This window comes from Cinclus cinclus, chromosome 1 (assembly GCF_963662255.1).
Source record: "Cinclus cinclus chromosome 1, bCinCin1.1, whole genome shotgun sequence".
NCBI lineage: Eukaryota > Metazoa > Chordata > Aves > Passeriformes > Cinclidae > Cinclus > Cinclus cinclus.
Window position 1 is genome coordinate 31740246 of NC_085046.1, and position 23014 is coordinate 31763259.

Sequence of the window (23014 nt, forward strand, 5' to 3'; positions counted from 1 at the left end):
CAAAACAAAACCAAGCAAGGGAGGGAGGGAAAGGTCAGGAGAATAGAGGACAGGAATACACTTCTTGCTAACATGTACATATATGAGATCTAGCTACAGTCACATTGTGATTTCAGTTCCTGAGAGATGCACTAGACCTGATGCACACATTCAAGATATTTGCATTATTCCAGCAGATTTTTTTTAATTCCTGTTGTCCTAAAATGTTCTGATAAGTAAACCTAGAATAAAAATGGCAGTTGCTGGCACAAATGCCTATTTTTCCAAAGTCTAATCAATTTTACATTTTGAATTGAAAACTTCAAGCTGTCTTCTGCCTTCGTTGTTCTCTACAACTTCACTGTAGTTTCCTGGTCCATAAAGACAATAAATATTTTACATTATATTTCATCTTTCACTAGTTTTTAGTAAGACTCCAAGGTTGATCTGGGTCTTTGGGAGCATCTCTCCTAAATTGAAGGTACATCTAGAAATGGCCTCAAGGATACACTGACATGACATAATTACATGTTCTTCAAGCATGCCTTATAGGGGTTTCTCAAGAAATATTAATACACTTGTTTAATAATGTTAGCTTTAATGCAGTAGTAAGTACAGAGTACTCATAATTTTGGGGAAAAATACACTTTGTGGAGAAAGATAGGCCTATTCCCTAAAGTGAAAGGCATAAACAACTGGTAAGGGATCAGGAAGAGGGAAAAATAGGAGTGGCAGTAAGGCAGGTATAAAGTTGGATGTATTTTTATCTACATATACAGATTATAGGATTAACTGGTTAAGTGAGGAGGCAGAAGCTGCTATTTGCAGACCATATTGATTAGTGTGCTGTTCTCTAGCCATTACCATTTAGCAGTTTAAACATATCAGGAGAGGAAATTCTTAACACATGTTTGAAAAGGACAGAGCAATAGCAATGCAAATTAAATTCGAAAGGACTGTCTACAGACAGTGACTGGCAGGAGAGGAATGAAATAACATTACAGCAGCAATCTAATTCTGTTCTTCTGTTTTCGCTTTTTTTTTTGTTTTGACAAGTAATACACAACATTGCAACACACCTGTAATCCTGGGTTTTTATCTACCCCTTGAAGTGATACCAAAAATATTACCCACAAATATAAGAACTTGATAAATGCTTTTAAGGTTTGATTTTCATATGTCACTGAAGAGAAACACGGTGCTTGATACTGTTTTGTGATACAGTTTTTACCACACTTCTGAGATTCATTGGCTGACACAGCACCCGCCAAGAGTTTTGTCTGTACACCTGTAGGTCTAGGCCACTAACCACTCTGATGTACCAATATCCCTTTTTCTAGAACAGCATCACATTGAAATGCCGATTTTTCCTGCATCCAACCTGTGCAAAATAAGGAGGTTGAAAAACAGGGAGAAGCCGTGTGGCCTCTGACGCCCACTGGAAGGGAGAGGGGGAGATGCATGCTGAAGGGATCGAGATAAGGTGACCAACAGGTACTTCTGAATGCTATCGACTCTGCAGCTGCTGAACGTGTTGTTTACTTTGCCCTTATGTTCACCTTTCCTTAACTGATACCAGCTTCCTTTAAACAGTGCCTTGCAGGAAGAGCCTGGGGTGACTCTCTAGCACAGTCCTGCACGCACGATGAATTTTATTTAGGTGATTGTCATGGAGAGTTTATATACCACCCCAGCCACAAACAATCAGAGAATTGTTAGGGTTGGAAGGGACCTCTGGAGACCCCCCAGTCCAACCCCCTACCAAGGCAGGGTCATCCTCAGCAGGTGACACAGGAACGTGTCCAGGTGGGTTTGGAAGGTCTCCAGAGAGGGAGACTCCACGGCCAGCCAGTTCCAGTTCTCTGCCACTCTCAACGCAAAGAATTTCTTCCTCATGTTGAGATGGAACTTCTTGTGTTTTAGTTCACGGCCTTTACTCGCCGTCCTGTCGCGGGGAACCACCAAAAAACCCGGCACCATCCTCTTGCTATTCGCCTGCGAGATATTTAAATGCACTGATGAGACCCCTCTCTGAGTCTTCCCCAGAGTAAGCGTGCCCAGCTCCCGTTCCGCTGCCCGGAGCACCAAGGACGAGGACGCGCCGCCTGGCCCCTCACGCCGCTGCCGCGGTTCCCTCCCGCCGCTGGGGGGCGGCCGCGGCGCCGGGCGGGCTGGGGGGGAGGGGGCGCGTGCTGCGGCGGGGGCGGGGCGGGGCTCCGGGCGCGCGGCGCGGGCGGAAGCGGCGCGCGGGCCGGGAGGCGGCGGCGGAGGCGGCGAGCGGAGGTAGCGCGGGGCGGCCGGCGGGGGGCGCTGCGCGGGGGGCGCCCCGGCCGAGCCCCGGAGCCGCTCCCTAGGCCGGGGCTCCGGGCGCGTGAGGGGGGCCCCTCCGTCCATCCGTCCGCCCTTCTGTCCGTCCGTGTTCGCACCGGGGAAGGGCTGGGGGTGGCTGCGCGCTCGGGCGGGACCGGGATGGCGCAGGGTGGCTGCGGCTCTCCCGCACGCGCGGGTGCGCGCCGCGCCTGAGCGTCCGCGTTGGTCCGCCCCTCCTTGGGGAGCTGCGGGACGGGCTCGCCTTCCTTAGGGCTTCCTTCCCGGCGGGTCCCGGTAGCTGCGGGATAAGCTCGCCTTCCTTAAGGCTTCCTTCCCGGCGGTCCCGGTAGCTGCGCGGCTTTCGAGGCTCTCGTGTCCCTGCGGGCACCGCAGCTGTGCTGGGGCCGGGGCTCCTGCGGCCGGGATGCGTGTCCCGGGGCTGTGATGCGGTGTCCTTGGGTGTGCAGGAAGCGGTGGAGCAAACGGGGGTTTTCTGGTTTCCTTCGCCGTTAGCGGTGGTCTTCCAGTCTAAAGCTGTGACTGCAGTGACTCTGCAAGATCGGTGTCTTCTGCTCTAAGGACGCAACTTCCAAAAAGGTAAAGCGTGATTAGAGCGATGTGATGGAACTCAGAGGCAGGAAAAAAGGAAAAAAAAAATCTTATTCAGGCAAAGGCAGGATCCTTAACAGCGTCAAGTTAAGTGATCCTCGGGCACTAACAAGTCTGCATAAAAAAACCCCAAAGCAAACGGGTAAATATTTCACTGAAATTGGTCTCGTTGGTACTACTGAAGAAATAGGAAAAAGTAATACTGAATGAAGTCTGCAAGATTTGAAACGTTCAGTTTCAGGAGATGATAATATGTGGAATTTCCTGGCAAGAGTTGCATAACGTTTCCTTCTTACAATATAGTAAAGTTGCTTTTATTTGTAGCGTCTGATGATGTTTTGACTGCACTTATCTTCGATTAAGTTTATTTTGGTAAACATGTATAGCGTACTATTATCTCTGCCTTATTTCAGTAGCTCTGTTTTTTCATTAATTATTAATAAACTCTCTCTTTGGTTCCCTAACCTAACATGGTAGCATCCTGTAAATTCTCTTTTATGTCTCTTGTCATCTAAAAGATACTGACAACTAGAGTGGAGTGTAATTTCTGTGTTCGTGTGCCACAAAAGAAACAGAGAATTTTTGTTCTATGCTATGACATGATGTGGAGTTTTCTTAGAAGAGTTCAGATTGGGTTGACTGTTTTGAGGGTTTTTCTTTTAATTGTTGTTTTGCCCCTTCAGTGGGTGAACTGGGGGCAGATGGATGTGTTTTTTCTCTCTGAACAGCAATCTTTGTAGGAATTGCAACTCTTTATTTTAAGAGAACCTTAAGAATATGAACATGATGCACATCCTAGTGTGCATGTGGTATGTCCTAACTGTAACATAGTGTTGATTTTGGAACAAATGTAATGAATTGCTGTTTTACTTTCATGAGAATATCAGAGAAAGGAGACAATATGAAGATAATGTTAGATTATGAGTAGCATCTTCTGATAGTATCACAAGCAGTGTGATTGCAGTTTTAGACCAAATGTAGAAATTTACTGTTATCTTTGTTCCTGTTTCAACTGCAGATACCCATGAGTATAAAGCCTAAGTTATTTTGGCCTATTTTTCTTATATTAGGTGTTAAAATATATAGCTGTTTAATAGGTACTTGAGAACTCTAGAGAATTCAGCAATTATTCTGAATTCCTTTGGTGTAGTAAATAGGTCTCTTTCCTAAAGTTTTTTACAGTTGCAAATAAAGGTACTTCCTTCCCCCACCCCTTTTTTTTCTTTTCAAGGCTTTTGTAGTGTCTGCTTTTAGAGACTCCTTTTGGCTATTATCTCCTTGAAGGAGGCATTGGTATCAGGTAATCACAGATTGTGATGTATTTTAGGGATTAGATGTCATTTAGCTGCTAAAAGTAAGATATTTCCCCAGGAGTTCATGATCACTTGTACATTTTCTGAGAATAGTAAAGGGGACTAGTTCTTGCATCTTGCCTAAACTGTAGGTAGGATAAATGCATGCTTGTCAGCTAAAATTGTAAGCTGTGTAGTCAATGTATCTGAAGACTAGTAAGTGTCAAAAATAACCATTTTCCAGTAGCTGCCAAAAATCTGCAAGGCTCAGTCACTCAAATGAATCTTTTTCCTGCTGCAAGTTTACTGCTAAAATGTACTTTATATGCTCTTTGTTTTCTTAATAACCTCTTTCACATGTGATTGATAATCTGTGCCATTTTATGAGCTGGGTTTTCTCAACTGAGCATTATGAATAACAACCTCTTATATTTTCTTCCGTGGTTTACAGAAAAGCTTTACAAACTTCACAAAAAATAGGTATATTAGCATTTGCCTGTGTAATTTAGACGATTAATTTTGGGTTGCTCAGAACAGAGTGGATACTTTGCCCATGTAAAATAGGGCCTGAACTAGAGGCATAGATAAGGGAATGTAAAACTTACTCAATTGAAATTTGTTTCTTCAGTAATATTAAAGAAATAGGAGGCTACCATGATACAAATAATTTATGGGTACCTTTTCCTTAATGTTAAGAATGAAGTATTTTGCAGTGCATCTCACTGAGGTGTTACAGTTTACTAATGTCCTGTCATAATCCATTATTATGCTGCATTGAGTGGACAAGTCAATCTAGAAATAAGATTGTAGAGGAAAAGATATAGAAGAAAAGAAATCACTTGTTTTTAATATTTCCTCTAGTGTTATTTTTCTGAGATCTTCACCTGGGTCAGCCTACTGGGAAGGAGCACAAATCCAAAGCCTTGTCTGTATTGCAGTTTTGCCATAGAAACATAATTTTGGTGGACAAATTCATACTCAGTTTGAATTGTACAGGTTTCTTGAAAGAAAATCAGACAAGTTAAATTCTTCCTCTCTCCCCAGTGGAACAAGTCCCTTTTTTGTTCCTGTTTTGTGGGAATAGTGTTTGTGTGGTGCACTGTGTACATGTGTGAACAGTGGCAATCTCTCCCCCATTGCAGCTGTCACTTTGTTAGTTGTCTAGCCTCTCCCCTCTTAATTCTCTTTAATGACGCCTGCCTTCATTTTAGGTCTCCTTAAAACATTCAATGAAAGTCCCTTTCCTACAAGTAACCTACATGCATCATCTTGTAGGCTTGGCTCTCTGTAAAACTAGTCAAAATTAGCTAAACATTGTCATCTCAGGAGGAAGTTTTGGAGTCTTAGGGGCTTTGGAAAGAGTGATACAAAGACATCTGTGAAATTTCACAAGGGAGTACTATGGGGGAAATTGTCAGAGCCTGCAATTAATAAATTGTGGCAGTGTTACTGGGAAATGAGAAGCCAAGAAAGTGCCTTGTGCTCTGTCATAAATGACTCTTACCAAGGAGCAAGGGTCCTACAGTCACCTGAGTGGTGGCAATAAAGCATGAAGAGAAAATAGAGAAAAGTGAAAAGGGAAAATGAAGCTCTTTTTTTTGAGATATAAAAAATATATATATTTTTTTTCAGTAATATTATTTTTAAGATTCTGATAAAGACATGTAGAAATGTTTTGGTGTCCAGATGGACCCAGTGGGAGGAGAGAAAGTTCAGCAAGTGTAACATACTGTCCCTATTGATATACTGCCCTATTGATATCTGCTTGCTTTAATTTTCTTCACAAGTCTTGCCAAGCCATTTCCCCTCTCAAAATCTTGAATCTTGGCTGACTGCCCACAGGCAAGGAACAAAGAATTTCTGTTTTTAAATGGTTGCTTTATTTTAAAAGCATTCATTGGCAGTAGTAGGCAAAATAAAGGCGGAAGGTGCTGATAAAAAAGGATACTCTAAGGTACTTGAGGAGACTTCTTAGACACAATGCAAAATGAAAATAATTTTTTATAGAAAATGTAAAACAAAAAACAATTAAAATAGGAATGCTTGCATTTAAATAGAAACAGCTCTCCAGTATTTCTAAAATACTGACAAAAGGTAGTCTAGTGTTTGGGCTCTCAGATAATTTTATACCAGAGCCACTATAAGGTTGCTGTGTGGGTTTTCAAGCTGAAAACAATATGTTTGTGCTCTCAACTTGAAGTTCATCTAGGAGACAAATTGGTGCTGTTCTTAGAAGCCTGTAGGAGGTAAAACCTTTCCTGGTTTAAGATATGTTTGAGATAGTCCCAGCAGTCAGCAGCAACACTCAGCAGCAACACTGTGTCTGCTTGATGATCTGGGACTTTTGTTGGCCCATATATCCTTAGGCTGCCTTGAGAGACAGAACTCTTGGGAGCACACACGATTTTCTTCTTCTTTTTAGAAGAATAGGTTACCCATTTTTGCTATTCCCTTAAGCCTCATGTTTTTTTCACTTGGAATATCCATTAAAGGTGTTCCCCAAAAGGCAGCTAGCAATGAGACAAAAGTATTTTTTTTTTAAGTGTGCCAAGGTAATTGTAAATCTTGGGCACGTAGAAGCAGGGAATGAACACATGCTGTAGGAGAAAGTATAAAGATAGATGTCCTGGAAAAGACACAAAGGCAGACTCCTTTGTCAGCATGCTCTGAAAGTGGTGCAGAACTGCTAAAACCTGCAGCCCAGCATCCTTTGTAGTGATAGGGCAGCCTTTTTTTTGGCCCAGAAGTATGCCTTCTTACCTGTTCCTAAGATAGCAATGTGTTTTGTAGTACTGATATTTTCACTTGAGTCTAGCAGCGTATAAGTAATAATACAATTATTATTGAGTCTAGCAGCTCATAATAAAAACAGTCTCTTCTCTACTCATCTCTGGTGTGGTCTGGAAAGACCCTTGGATTTCATCAGCATGTTTTGGTGGGCTCTGTTAGGTCAGACATTGTTAGTATTGTTATGTCAGCTTTTGTTAAAACAGTATCCTCTTTTCCCTCTCTGCTGTGATATTTCTCTGTTGACCAAATTTTGTAGCAGCAATAATAGGAATACTTCAAGTGCTGAGAATAAATTTTATCAAAAGACAGCTAAATGTAGTTTCACTTGTCTGTAAACGGGCATTGCTGTTAATGGTTGGTTCTGAGTTGAATATGCTGCTCTTTTATGGTGCTGAGCCGCTGAGTGAGCCTGATGAGTGAACCTGGGAACCAAAGGACAGTGTTGGTCTGCAACAGTCACCAATATGGATGTGCCAGTGCAGGACTGAAGTTTCATTGGCATCTTCTCAAGAGCTTGTGTACTCATAACATATGAGGAATGTGGTTTTTCCTTATGCACCACTTTTAATCAGGTCTCTGTGTAAACACTTCACTTCTTTGGGCACCTGTTTGCCAACTGCACCTCATGCAGATGTTTCACCTACTACCAAACCAGCAGCAATCTAGGACTGCAAATTACCAGAATACAAATGTCATTTTTGGTATTCCAGACAGTCTCAACATGTGAGCTCCTGGGCTTCTAGATGCTTATTTCATTGTCTTGGCCTTCTAAAATTTATTGGCTAGTGACTATGTTCTGTGCTGTTTTGATGTGTATCAGTCATTCTTTAGACTTCCCATTTTCACTGCTTCACAGAAATGACTGAGCATTTTCCAAATAACATAGAACCAGCCTGTCTGCTCTCAGAATGGTCAGCACGATTGATTCCTGTCAGCTGAGTGATGCTCAAAGTTTTCTGTTGGAAAATTAGAAAACAAAATACTTTGGAGGTTACAGAGGTAAAGGGACCAGAGGGTGCACTCTGTAAATGGATGCAAAAAAAAGGGAAAATAATAGAGTGGAGTTTGATGCTACTGTGGAAATTTTTTTCCTAGTTTTCTGTAATGCCCAGTGATTCTCATCTTCCTGAAACGTTTGTTGCAATGAGATATCACTCTGCATATTTACAGGCAGTTTATTGTTTACTGATACAGTACCCACTCTGTACTGAGGGATGTTTGTTGCCATGATTTTAATAGTAATTTCTTGTACAAATGTATTTTAAATATGGCAATTTTAAGTCATTAATAATTTCATAAATTTCTGTGCTCCCACTGAGAAGGTAATAAATTCCAATTTTGTACTGTACAATTATTTTGTAGTAATTATTCATGTCAGCTTTTATTTGTACTGTCCTGTCTTCTGTCTATATTACAAGATTTTTTTTTTCCATTTCCTCTTTAATTGGATGCACACTTCTATGACTGTATGTAGCTTTTTTTTTTTTTTTTAAAGCACTGTCTTGATAAAGAACTTCTATTTATGCAGTTAATTTCTGCTTGCAAAGCCAGACCTGCTCATGAATGTGCTGTGTTGTGTTGCTGTTGATCATAATTTGAAAGTGAGGATCAGATAAATATTGTGGTAGTAAGTAATAGATGGAGTAAAATTCCCACTTTTCAAGCCTACTTTCCTAATATATGAGTCCATTATAGTCCTAGGTCTCTAGGGTATCACTGTGGAACTACTGTCTTAGTATTTAAGATTTTGTCTTTCAAAATATCTTTCAAAAGTCATCAAGGAGGTGACTTCATTGGACTGTATGTTAACAATATTATTTTCACTGCATTTTTCTTGGCTTTATTCTTAAAAGTATCTTTTGTCTTTGAATCAGAGGAGTTTCTCTCAGGCTTTAGTTTTCTGCATTCTTTGCATCTGCAAACTGCTTATTTTAATAACTGCCAAAAAAACCTGATAGTCCTGCTGCTTTCTTTTTCTCTTACAAATAATTACCATCATCTGTCCTGTACATTTTTCAAAACTAGAAGGTACACTAATCATCTCTGCAGGATGGGTTTAAATTTGCCTTACAACCATTTCTAGTGGTTTAGGAAGGCTGGAGACTCTTGGGCAGGCTAGAAAAATGATGATGAATATGTGCTAGTCTGTCATGAGCTGATTGACAGGCAGAAGTGGCAGTGCTGTAAGGTGCAATAAGCTTTTAAGGATTTAGGTATGCACTGTTTTTCTGATAACCTGAGGTTGTTTTAGAGCATGCATGAGGCATTCCTTTGCATTATAGACTGTTTAATATTTGTGTTGTATGTTAATATAAATCTCTCGGTTTTCTGGGAATGAGTAAAGCAGAATCTGCGGAAGACTGCAACAAAATTCAAGAAGGGTGTTTTGTAAGTATGGGCTGGTTTCCATGGAGAGGGGTCAGTACTCAAACTGAACTCTGATGCTAGTTAAGTAGTAGTTAAGTATAACTTTGCATTATTATGGAACATACAATGCATTTTCTGTAGCTCTTTACCTTTGCTCCTTTTGTTTTATGCAGTCAAGAATATAATTTATATATGACTGATTTGAAATGCAGGTCTACAGGATAGAGACAGGGTGTTATTTTGGAGTGGATGAGCAACTTAATTCATTGGTTTTGTTGCCAGATGAATGTCAGTGTTGTGGTACTGCTGAACAAAGTTGTATTCACTTGGGTAGGTTTTGGCAGTACTTTTCTTAGACAATCAGCAATGGCAACAGTGAAGAAAACCAAGCTCTTTATATGTCTGTGAAAGGCAAACCTAGTGTCAGATCCTCATTCAGGAATTGGTTGTAGCTCCAAGTTCTAATGTTGCTCCTGGCTTGGGCTTGTAACTTTCAGAATAATTTAAATATGCGTACTGATTTAAAGTACTGTGCTGATTTAAAGTACTTTGGAAAACTGGCGCTTGAACTGATTACTTTAAGTTGCTTATTGAAAGGATTATCTGGAAGGCATTCTCTTCTTCATGGATTCTTGGATTGCTATTTTGCCTGCAGTCTACTCAGGTTTGTTTTGTTTGATTTGGGTTTGATTTGTTGAATATTTGGTTTTGTTTTGTGTTTCCTGGTTTGGGGTTTTGTTTCTGTGCTTTCCCTCCTCAGATTTTAAAATTTTGTTCTGATTGTACTTCTTCATCTTCATGGTCTTCCTTTTGTCTCAGTCTCTGCGTGATTAGGGATGGTAGGAATTGCAACAAGGTCTAGCTCTGATGCACCCTTTGTTCCTGTTGCTCTGCTGCAGTGCTTTGCCTTTGCCACAAAAGTCCCTCAGCTGCGGTTGGGAGAGTGGTATGCCAGCATTGCTATCCAGGATAAATCAGTGTGAAGAAGGAAGTCTCAGCTTCCTTTTTTTCCTGCTCAGGGAGGATTTCCAACTCGGCATATTGTGTGCTTTGAGAGAATGAGGGAGAATAAAGAGGCAATATACCTTCTTTCACATGTGCTGCTATCTTATGGGGTAGTACCTTGAAATGACTGAAAACAAAGGTCCATTCTGAGTCCAAGTTTTGTTGGAACTATGATGTTCTTGTAGAAAAGTTGCCCTTTCAGGGCAACAGGAGGTACAAGAGTATTCCATTTTACCGTGCTATTTCCTTCCTAAAATGTGCACCTTGCTGCTCCAATACTCTTTTTTTCCTGCTTCCAAATCACATGGGTATAAGTTTCCTTCTTGTTTTGTTTTGGTGGGTTGTTTTTTTTTTGTTTTGTTTTGTTTTGGTTTTTTTTGGTTGGTTGGTTTTGGTTTGGGGCTTTTTTTTTTTTTTTTTTTTTTTTACCCCAAGTGTGTTGCAGGGACTGTCTTATGAGTCACTAGAAGTGCATGCACTTCAGGGCGAAAGAGGAGACCAAATCTCCAGAACTTTGAGATTACACTGGAATTCATGAAACCTTTACAAATTTGTAGGAAAAGTGGCAAGTTCCCTTCATTTTGGTATACTTGCTCCCATTTCTTTTGCTTTGTGTCAGGATATGGGTGTTATGCAATTTCCCAGCAGGTTAAGTCCTTAATTTCCATTAGTTTCAGTAGTCAGCGTGTGCACTGTGAATCAGATATACATGGTGATGGCCCAGTCTGCAATTCCTGCTGCTGCTTGGCAGGAGTTTATTCAATCTGTTCCTCTTGGCTAGACCTCTTATCCTGGCTTGTGGTCTTATTTACAGTGTGATGGCAGAGTTATTTCTACTCCAGAGGACTGTAGTGATATTGTCTAAATGCTTCAGGATGAGATATAGCTGGAGAATGTGGAGAGCTGAACTAAATTTAAGTTTTGTAAGAGCTATCTGTTCTTTTCAGTATTTTTTCTTTTTAATAGGAGTAAAGACTTTTGGGAGTGGGGTTTGAAACTTATGGTCTCTTCTTGAGAGATACTGTTTGGCCTTCTGAGCCATCACATGGATACTCTTCTCCTGGACCTCGTAATGTTTTCCGTCATATTTGATACTGTTCAGAGATTATGTAGATACATAATGATGTGGGTACAGTTTATTCTTTAAAGTCTGAGTGCAGAGCCATGGATTTGGCAAAGAGCTAGAGAAAAGAAGTTTTGGTTAGTGCATATTTAGGAAAGATCTGTTTCAGGAAATCTTAAACCACACAATTCCAGATATTTGTGCTGTGGAATGTAAATTTTTATTGTTTTCCCTCTTATTTTATGTACTTAAGACAAATTAGTATATTAAAACAGTTTTAGGGGTGATTCCTTGAACAAAGTACATCTCACTGCATTTACAGTGGGAGTTCAGATTGCTGTGTGTTGGCTGTCTGTCCTTGTGCATGGCCATGCCCATCAGTGGAGGGTTCCTGTTCCTCATTCAGTGACTTGGGATTGTCACTTGCATTAGTGCACCCAGTAAGAGTTTGTGTACTGGCAGTGACTGCCATAGGGCATTTTACACACAGCTGGCTGTTACTTTACAGCAACTTTGGTGTCCAAGTCCTAATGTCGCCCGTGCTTTGGGTTAATAATTTTCAGAATAATTTAGATACGCACATTGATTTTAGAACACTTCAAAAATTTGCCACTTGAATCAGGCGCGCTGTTGAGAGGATTATCTGAAGAGTGGAGGTGAAGGGTAAGTGACAAGCGGGGCTCGGCGCCCTGCTGGCAGTGGCACTTGTGTTGGCAGCAGACAGCGGGGTGTCGGCATAAGGCCGATGGAAGCGGTCCGTGGCGGGGATGGAAAGTTCCATGGAGCCAGAGTCAGGTTTGTCTGAGAGCTCCGCAGCACGAGAAACTCTGTCTCAGTATTCTGATACAAACCCAGTGCCGCTACAGAAAGTCTGGTGAGGAGCTCTGTTACCTCTGTGCGTGATTTCAGTCTGAAAAGTGCTTGTGAGTGGTAGTATGTGGGGAAGAGCTGGGAATAGTGAGGGAAATCTAACTGTTGTGTAAAATGTGTAGCTTTATCCAGACGATGTTAAAGAATAGAAATGCTCTTTTAAGAAAGTATTGAATAATTGGAATAGTGTCAAGAGATGGATGAAACATGAGAGATACAAGGTATACACTGGAAATAGTCTAAAGATGTGGGATCTGTTTGAGGGGTAAAAATTAGTAAGAGAATGTTGCCAATGTAAATGTGTGTGCATGTACGTATATGATGAATCTGGAACATATCTTGTCACTGTCTTACAACACAAGAATAAAGAAATGTTGAGTGAGGTTCTTACCAAGCTTTCTTTTAGAAGTATGTTGAAGTCAATTGCTGGACATTCAAATGCATGCATTGATAATAAGATGGAGAGTAATTCTATGTTCTTCCCTAACAATTGCTTGAAGTTAGGTTTGAAAATGTAATTCTGTTTTAAAAGCATGTCACTTGAAGCATTCAACTGCAACTACTCCACAAGTAAATGAAGATAGTTTCACTTTTTGTTTAAATCTTTCTTTTTTCTTTCCCAGTACAGAGATCCCTGAAGATGTGTGGCTCAAACTGCTTCAAACTGTCGGAACGTTTATTATTTAACTGCTGAAGCTTTCCTACATTTGCTTACCTCCTGAAGCCCTTATCTGTTGAAGGATCAGAATTGGGTACTACATTTTTTGGTAACACGTTTTTTAAATTCAAAGTAAAATGCCGAAGTGCAGTGTGCCAATTTATTTTTGTTTTTTGTCTTTATTCAATGGTAAAACACCAAGACAAATAAAAAACCTTAATGGTGTATAAAGTCAGGAGAGGATACTTTGAACTAGCTAACCAACCAAGAAATATCATTCCATGTGTTGTCTGTTTGCACTTGTGCTGTACCTCAAAATGAAGAATAAGAGACAAGAGAATAATTTCACAAGATCTTGTGTGTAGATGTATGTGTATAACTCATCACAGTGTTGTACAGGAATGTTATACAGGTCTCTTCTAGATACTGCATTTTCTTTCAAATACATTTGGGTTTAACGTCAGTTTAAATTCCGGTATTTAAAATACTTAAGGTGCTTTGTGGAAGCACAGAACTTTTGATTTTTGGGAAATAAAAATCAGTAAAAATAGGGAGAGGAAACTCTGTAAATAACAGGTTAGAAGGAAATATAGCTGTACCTCTAAGCAGATAAAAAAACTTGTTTGCTAGGTGATGCAATAGTACTGTATTTGGGAAGTGATGATTGTTCTTGATCTCAACAGCTGTAGCAGTTTTGAATAACCATGTGGTACTTTACAAATTTCAGAAATCAAGATCCGCTAAAGCATGAGAAGATACATTCAAGATGATCCAGCCAGAAGATTTTTCACTTCATAGAAATACTATTTTTGTTTAATATGTAATATAATTTGACAAAGCCAAATTCAGTTACTTTTCTTGAAATTAGGACGTGCCCGTGGCCTTCATCAGAAATGTTTCTAACATTTTCAAGAAAAAATATGTCCCAGAAACTGAGTATGTTTTTACTAGTCTTTGGAATCATTTGGGGTTTGATGTTGCTACGCTACACTTTCCAGTATCCAAGACGCCAAAGCAGTGCTGAGTTGCGTGGACAGATATTAGATCTCAGTAAAAGATATGTCAAAGCACTGGCAGAAGAAAATAAAAACCTAATGAATGGTGGTGGTGGAGCCTCCATGTCCGGATATGGTAAGAGGAAAAAAGCCATACCAGTTACTTGAATATATTCTTTTTCTGAAAACTTCCTTTTTAAGTAGTATATGCTCTTCAGCAGAAAATAAACCTCTCTGTATTGACTAGTTTGGTTTTAGTTTACTCAGTGAAGTTGAAGATTAAGATGAGTTGCAAAATCAAACTTCATACATGAAATTTTTACTTTCCAGGATTTTTTATTTCTTTTTAAGATCTCCTTAAGTACATGAATATAGTTACAGAAGTAGCAGAATCTTCAGCTGTTGAGGAATAAGCATATGCTTGATACAGGGACAAAACTTTATATTAAGTCACTTCAGCATTCCAGATTTTTCTAGTACCTCATTGCTAACTTTCTGTTTTTAATTCTTAAATTTTCTTCTCCTTAAAAAAGCAGTGAAAAAGCGAGATACTTGTTGAGTTTGCAGTCTGGAGACAGCAAAGGATTTTGGCAGAATCTCCCCTAGTTCTAGAAGTAGCCATAAGATAAGGTCCCTTGTCTTGCAGGTCATAATACTTGGTGCATCATATCTCTGATGTGCCTGTCTTGTAAATATGTGTCTAACTTGATAAATAGGTTGCTGTCTTCTGAAATGTTGAAAAGATAACTAAAAGTGTTCATTTTTAAAAAACAGTAATCTCAAAAGATGTATAGTAATGAACTTTGATTCCCTTAAGATTGCCTTATATGGCTCTGCCTGTTGTGGGATATCCTTTATAGGCATTTGGTAAGAGTGCAAGCAGCAAAAATGTGTCTGAAATCTTTAAATCTTTAATCCTTTCATTCTTAAAATTAATTTTTGTGACAGTAAGAGACTGCCTTCTCTTTTCTTCCCTATTTTCTCCTTCTGCCTTTTTTTTTTATGTCATCCAGGGCTTCCTTCCTTTACTGTGTAATTAATTTTTTTTGTCATTTAAAAATAAAAAAAAATAATCCTAGTGTACTGCAGCTTTCTCCTGCTTACAGTGTATTTCTAAATGAGACTTGTGTTCTGTGGTTTTGTCTGAAGTTTAATATAAACTTAAGTCATCTCTTGATCATCAGAATTAAAACTTGACGATTCCCTACCTCAGATTGTTCAGCACAAAATGATACTGCTGAGTACATGACCCACCTTCTGTTATTGACAGCAGACCCTGCTCTGGCTTGAATTGTTTAGCAATTTTTTTTTTTTTTTTACTTTTTCAGAGTTAACATTACTAAACAGGAACTAGATAATTTTAGAGGGAAGTACTTATTTTTTGAAATTTAATTTCCTACTGATTTTTAATTTTATCTGTTTTACTCTTATTTTTTCACTTTGATGTGTGTGATCAGTCTTTCTGCTTAGTTAAGAACTGACTAGAGGGCAGGGGGTGGAGGCAGAGTTTGTAGATGTCTTCGTGTGTAAGGGGGATCTTAACACCCTGTAAAACCTGGTAAGTTTGTTCATGTTTTTCAGATCTGAAAGATGATGATGATGATTTGCAACAGCATAAATAGCTTTTTGTTGAAGGATATTACTGGTTTTGTGTTCCAGAACATGAGAAATTTTTGCCATATTTTTTTTTTTTCAGTCAATACAGATGTAAATGGATTTTTTTACCGTTGCATTACAGTTTATGTAAGAAGCAACAAGATACCTTCTAATAACAGCTTTTCTACAGGCTAAATCTCTAATTTAGGGGAAAGCTTTTAACTATCTTTTATACGCTGGAAAGTATTTAGATATATTCTCTTATATCCAAGGCTAAAAAATTACATAGCTGAGTATTCCAGTGCTGTTGTCTGTATGAAATTTGAAATAATACCTTTGAATAGCCATTTCTAATGTTCCAACTTGTGTTTTTGTTCTTCTACTCTAATTGGCTGCCTTCACAGTTCACTGTTAAGGTGGTATCTCCCTTCCCAAAAATAAGAAAGAGATGTTATTAAAGAGAAATCAAGCAGCTGTTTAATTTCTGTACTTCTAGACCAATCTGCACTCCTTTCCAAAAGTGGCAGGGAGGATAGCAAATCTTAAGATGCGAATATGTTGAAATTGCAGTTCTTTTCCACACAAAGTAAATAACAGTCTGTAATTTGTTTTTTTCCATTATCTTCAGCTGATCTTAAGAGAACAATTGCTGTTCTTCTGGATGACATCTTACAACGCCTGGTGAAATTGGAAAACAAAGTTGATTACATCGTTGTGAATGGCTCAGCAACAAATACCACTAATGGAACAAATCATCAGGGGGCAATGACTTCAAATAAACGTGCAAAGCCAGCAAGCAACATTAGATAGCAAACAGGGCCACTTTGTGTTGCTGTGTCATTGATGGATAATATTTAAGATAGGGTTTTTGTCTCTAGCTAGGGCAAAGCAGTAGCTGATTCTAAAACAAGCGTAAACTATTGCATTCTACAATGTGCTTGGATCTATGTAGGCCTGACATGCTTAGGTTCTCAAAGCATTTTTTCATTGCCTTTGAGCAGTGCTTTTGAAGTGATCTTTGTTGTCTCTGACGATATTTTGATATGATTTGATGTAGTAGGCCATTGGATAATAACAATACATGGAAAGCAATGGGAATCTTATAGGTAGGTTTATAAATATATTTATTTAAGTATGAATATAACATATCTTTTGGATAGGTGAGCAGTATTGTAGCTTACTCATTTTTTTGTGAACTGCATTAAGCCAAGGTAACTGAGGAAAATGTGTTGCTAAACAGATGTTAAAGATGTGTACACTTAAAATATTTTCTTACTTATTTACTAAAACAATAAATTAAGGATAGCATTGCTGATAATATTTTAAAATTGTGACCCAAAGAATGTCTTTATTTGCACTATCTGTCAGAATAGTTAAAGAGAATTTACTGTATATTTAAGAAAATTTATTATAATAGGAAAACATTCTAGGTAGTAACACTGTCCAGGTTTATCTTTATGCCAGAGATAGGGCAGTTAGATTATCAAAAGCACATCATCATCTGTGATATCTTAGATGATTATTTCTTAAAAGATATTTAAGTGTATGTATTTTGTAATTGCAGATAAAATTATTTAAGTGATGGAAATAAGTTTTGGATATGTGAATACAGTATATTTTTATTCATTGCTGTTTGTTTTTAACATTTTAATGCCTTGCAGTTTGTGTTTAGTATAGCATACCATCTCCCTGAATTGCTTTCTTGATCAGAGGAAAAGCAAGGAAGGGAATCAAGGCATCTCTGCATTTAACAGAGGTATATGTACTAAGGGTGTCTAATCATGGAATATTTGAGAGCTAAGGTAATGTTTGCCTTATGTCTAAATCAGCCTTACAGCAATGTGAATTGCATGCAGTGTGGGTGCACTGTATCTCAAATGTTACTGAAATTATATTAAAGTGCCACTGAATCTGTTTTTTAAACTGTACTGAATGTTTAGGGGGGACAGAATGTTCAGGAACTTTTGCCAAAAGTGTCCTGTAAGTGAGGTTTTGGGGATGAGTAAAACCAGAGGCATTGGGTAATACACCAGGCACAGTTATATGCTTTTTTCCATTCTTTTGTTTCCCTGCTGATATTCTCAATGGTTATAAAGGAAAGTACAATTGCAATCTTAGTGCTTAGTATCCAGGTGATTTTTTTGTCATATTGTCTGTAAACATGTACTCACTTCAATGCAGAAAAAGAAGAATAAATTTCTAATTGTACTTGTAAATGTTTCTGGTGGTTTTGTGTGTTTGTTGTTTTTTTGTTTTTGTTTTTTTTTTGTAATTAAATGGTCCTGTAATTCTTGCTATATGTGCTCTATCAGTTTCTTGTAAAATTGTACATCTCTGAGTTTTAGTAGTACTCTTTTGGTATTCTTCCTTCTTAGTCACTGAGTTCTGCTCCTGAAATTCTAATGCCCTGAAACTTTCCTCAGGTTAGAGGTGAGGGGAGAAAGAAATGAAAATAAAGGAACTGATTTAGACCTTTAATGGCAAAGGACAAAGGTAGGGTCTCAGCTAACTTTCCTATTAACAGTAGTAAGAAAACATCTTCATATTCTAGCCTGCAGCCTCCTATATAGGACATGTGAGAAGTGTGGCAGCCCTACAAAGGTAGGAGGTTGTGTAAAGAACCCAAGGGCTTGTGAAGACAAAACAAGAGAAAGCCTACAACTTACCCCAGATCTAGAATGCTTGATAGTATTACATAGCATTTGGTTGTGTTTTTTAGCCTGAGGAGTACTTAAGCAGTATTTCTGCTGTGCTGCAGTTTTTATGATGCAGCTGTGTATTTCCCATTACAGATGACATTACAAAGCCCCCAAAAGTGACTTCATTCAAGTTTAGTGTATATGAAATCTCCTTATGGTTTGTTGGTTCTTAGGCTGGATGGGGTTTGGGGTATTATTTCCTTTTCTTTCTTCTGTTCCTTAGAAGGCAGGAGGACATATAACCTCTCTTATATAAAGAACTGGTTATTTGGGGGATGGGGGAGTGTTTTGGTTTTGTTCTTGCAGTCTTTTGGTAAGTTAGGGGACTTGAATTTTCCCAGCTGTAATTTGCCTCATGAGTGTTTATCAGCTGATATCACTAGATAATTGGCAGTACTTCTGTGCCTCTGAGTGATTACTTAATGTAGGTAGCAAAAAAATGTTCAAGATCCACTTCCAAACAAAAGTTCTAATGAAGAAAAGTGGAAAGGTAAGAATATATATTGATTGCTGTCTAAATAGACAGAAACAGCAGAGGTCTCAATACAGCCCTCAAGTTCTACAACTAAATACCTGGCAGGCAAAAATAATGGAGAAATGGTCTTTATTCTCTTGTCCTTTCTGTTGCTTTTCTCATCTAAATAATTAGGTTTGAATCTCTGTATAGTAATCTTAATGTAACGAAGATATCCAAGCATTTTCTCACAATTGTATGTGAAGAAGTGCTGAGGTGTTCCACATTAAAGAACTTTTGACATGAATGGATGGGCAGATGGATAGACACTCCTGAAACACACTGACACAGCTCTTAACAAGCTGCCTATGTGCTGTTAAGATGACAGAAGTTTGCTGATCTGTTTTAAATGAAATAATTTTTAAAATATGGGAACATGGCCCAGGATATACAGGTTCTTGTGTTTAGTGGTGAAACATCAGTATATTTGGCACCCAGTATTATTCATCACATAGTGCACAGCTGTCTGTTTTTCCAAGTAGCTGCTAAATTCTTGTTTTTCAATGACACAGTCGTTTAAAGAAGCTGACTAGATAGATCTGAATTCTAATTAAAGATATTTGCTATTGCAGAGGTTTCCAAACTGTGTCATGTTTGTGATGTGTGCAAGTTGCTTTAGCAACAAAGCACCTCCTGTGCAGGTACATGTTCTGGGGGTATTTGCTGCTGTCACAGTCTTTGTTCAGGGGAATGTAGAGGCAGAGTAAATTTGGGAACCTCTATCAAGAAGTTATTTAGAAAAATGCATAAAATCTATTCTAATAAAATTTAATTTATTATGTTCTCTTGAAAACATTTTAATTCCTAAATATGCACTAATTAAATGAGCTGAATGTCTTAAAATATTCTTACATTAAATTGGTGTGGTATTTTTAAAGGTGATACAGAATGTCAACAATCCAAATATTACCCTCCTTACCTAACTATTGTGGTCTTTCTTTTGTTCTGTACTTTACAAAACAAAGAGTCTGCTATCTTTGGGGTTCACTATCTTAGTGTATGTGATAGCATGCCACCTTCAAAGGCAAGGGTGAAATGGGAGACTTCCCTTTATAGCAGCCAAAAATGCGAATTGCACTTTTGCTATGTTTTCCGTGTGGAAAGGACTGGTACTGAATGGGTATTTCACTAATCTCTGTTAGGAATGATGCAAATAGGCATTTGAAAATATCCTTTAGGTTATTAGAATAAAAAAAAAAATCACATTACATGCATTCATGGAATCACATCTCTTAAGCACCAGTGGCATTACATGCTGCTGAATTATCGTATCTCTAAGTGATCTTAATTACTACAAGTTTCCTGACTGTGTTTGTCAGTACCTCCTGCAAAAACCTTTCATTATTAGTTGGTCCTTGCTTGCACATAAGCTTCCATATTCCCTGTGGCATTCATCAACTTATTTTGTCAGCTGGTGTCTAATTGGGTTGTGTTTTTCTGATAGCAAAACAGAAGAAAAACATGTTGAAATTTTTAAATATTGTAGACTAGGTTTAATAATACACAAACTAATTTTTACTGGAGCATTGTATATGCTCATGGTTAGAAGTTTATAAAAGTGAATACTGCTTGCATTTGCTTTTAAGTATATTGGGGTATTGATAACACATGTGGACAAAGGAAACAATTTGATGGAAACTGTTTCTGTTATGCTTTATGCCACTAAAATTCTTCTCATTTTCAGAAGAGCTAATTAGACAGTCATTGACCACATCCATAGAAATAGAATGACTGACTACTACTTGAAAATGATGACTTGTCTAAAATATTAAAACAGGTTTTCCCTAAATTTTTGCATTAGTGAAGTGGCTATCTTCAATTTATAGATGTTTCACTGAGAATAATTTTAAGCACTTGTCAAACTGCTAAGGGTTTTAAAACATTTAAAGGGTCACACATTTTATTGTTAACAGAGGGTGTTGAGAGAGACTGTCAACACCCTGTGAAGCATTAAGATGTTGTCTTTGATGTGTAGGCAGCACCTTAGGTCTCACAGAGCTGTACTGTAAGTATGTGTCCATATGTTCAACCCACTTTGATGTGTTCAGAGATCTTGGGCCAGCAGTATCCGTATGCTACTTCACAACTACAGGAGGGAAAACATGCCATCTGGATTCCTCTTCCTTTTACTTGTGTCATGGCTTCTTCATGGTAGAAAGCCTTTTTTTTTTTTTCTTCCCTGCTATTCAAAGTTATTTGGTAGTTTACAAAAAGAAAAATATGTTTTAAGCAGTCTTTAATTAATTTTATTTTGGATGTCAGTTAACGATCTCCTAGAAGGGATGAGAGACGAGAATGAGTTTTATAAATTCAAAATGTATTCCAATACTCATGCTGTGACAGTAAAAGGGAGTGTTTGAGATGCCTTTATTAGCGAAGAACTCAATTTCTGAGTTACAAAGCACCTATTGTATCTGTTCCCAAGTAATTCTACTGATCCAGATTTGGATCCAAGCAGACCTTGAGGTGGGGTCTTATTAGCACTGGGTGCTAAAAAACTGATACACTGTGTGTATTGCTAAACACTTGCTGTGACTAAATCCAGGGGGGAAAAAAATCCCCTTTTTTTTTGATGGGAAGTAGTTCATAGGACAAATGCTTCACAAAAAAATTACTTGATTTCCTACTCTCAATAAATTCTCACTGGCTGTTCATTCATAAACCCTGACGTGAGTGACATGTAGACTAACATTTGTACCCCTCACTGAAAGCTGCCTTACTTCTCTCTAAACCCAAACTGTATTTCATGGGTCTGTTTTTAACAGAGCTCTTGCACAGATGAGGCACATCAACCTCATGACACAGGAGGTCTGCTCATGCTGTGTGAACCAGGCTTGCCAGAGCTCTTCCTCCCCCCACACCTCCCCCTTTACTGGCAACTCTGGCATCTCTGGCACCAGCAAAATATGCATACAGATGAGGTGTCTCAGAGATTTTCGGTTTGGTGCAGCTCCTGTGCAGCAGTGTTTTCCCAGTATATTCAAACTCTCTGCAGAACTTCTAGTCCTGCTTTCAAGGTCCCCTTTTCCCCATCTGTTTCTTTCTTGAAGTTTTGGTCAGTAGAGGAATTTTCTCTTCCTTGACTTTTCCCTGACAATCCTGGCTATTTTTTGGTGTGTGTGTAATTTTCTGTTCCGCTAGCTTGCTTGAAGATGTATTGGCTGCAGTGGGGACTTGCTCCCGTCTCTTTCCTGCCTTTGAGGGTGGCCTGTTCAGATCTCTGTGTGACAGAACGTGGGTGTTATGTTGCAGTGCTGTCTGCTCTGCTGAAATTTCTTATACATGTGGCATAGTCACAGGACAAATGCCCAGACCATACGCCCTATCACCTTCCTTGGATACTGCCGGGAACCTGAGAGTGTTCCTGTTGTTTCATCTCCCTCTGGAGGGTGTTTTGGCAAAACATTGCCGTGGTCCTTGTGACATTCTTCTTCACCTTCAGCTGCATTGCTGGTGGCTTGCCCAGTTAAAAACTATGTGGAGATTTCCCTGAATTGTCGTGGTGTTCTTTTTTTTTTTCCCTTCCCAGTGAAATATTTTATGGTATGGAAAAAGCCTTTTCTCTTGGATCTGAATTAGACAGTCTGAAGGCTCATAGCTTATGCTAGCAAGCATAACACAATTTAAATACCAATGTCCTGAAGCTCAGGTAAGAAAAATGTACTATAAATGCATTATGTTTTTTCTTCACATACTTGGTCACTTTGTGGCCAATCTGTTTGTATCAAAGAGAATTAGCCAATTTACGAGGATAGTGCAGTATCAGAAATAGCAGTCTGTGGTGGATTCACTAAAGACACATTGGAGTTGTTCCAATGTGGTTACATTGATTGTGGCATATGGAGAGGATCTGCGACTTGCAGGTTGGCAATCTAGGAACCATCTTTGGTAAAGAATGTTTCCCAAAGTTGGCCTCCTGTAGTCTTGAACTATGAGCAAAACATATTTTCTAATAGAACATATTTTATTTTGTAAAGGAGGAGGAATCGGTGACCAACCAAAAACACCCCTCACCTAGCCACCATAAAAAACAGAAAAGTGGTGGTCTTAATAGCAGCAGCAGTAGCAGAGGGCCATGTGGGTGCAAGGCAGGCTACTGGGAGGGCTTTGGCGCCGTGTGGCTGGTGGCACCCAAGACTGTGGGTGCCCTTCTGAGGCACTGCCTATGTGTGTGTGTGTGTGTGTGTGTGTGTGCGCACCCATACCCTGGCACTGCTGCTCAGGGAGTGCGTCTATCCCAAGGGGCACAGGGGAGAGTGTGTGTGCA

At 38.9% G+C, this 23014-nt stretch overlaps 1 protein-coding gene across 1 annotated transcript; it reads left to right on the forward strand.

Moving 5' to 3' along the window:
• The first annotated feature begins 13708 nt into the window (after positions 1-13708).
• CCDC126 (coiled-coil domain containing 126) lies at positions 13709-18067 on the forward strand. The gene is made up of 2 exons (XM_062495651.1): positions 13709-14074; positions 16163-18067. The coding sequence occupies exons 1-2, from the start codon at positions 13837-13839 to the stop codon at positions 16342-16344; spliced, it is 420 nt and encodes a 139-aa protein (XP_062351635.1). The 5' UTR covers positions 13709-13836; the 3' UTR covers positions 16345-18067.
• The last annotated feature ends 4947 nt before the right edge of the window (positions 18068-23014 follow it).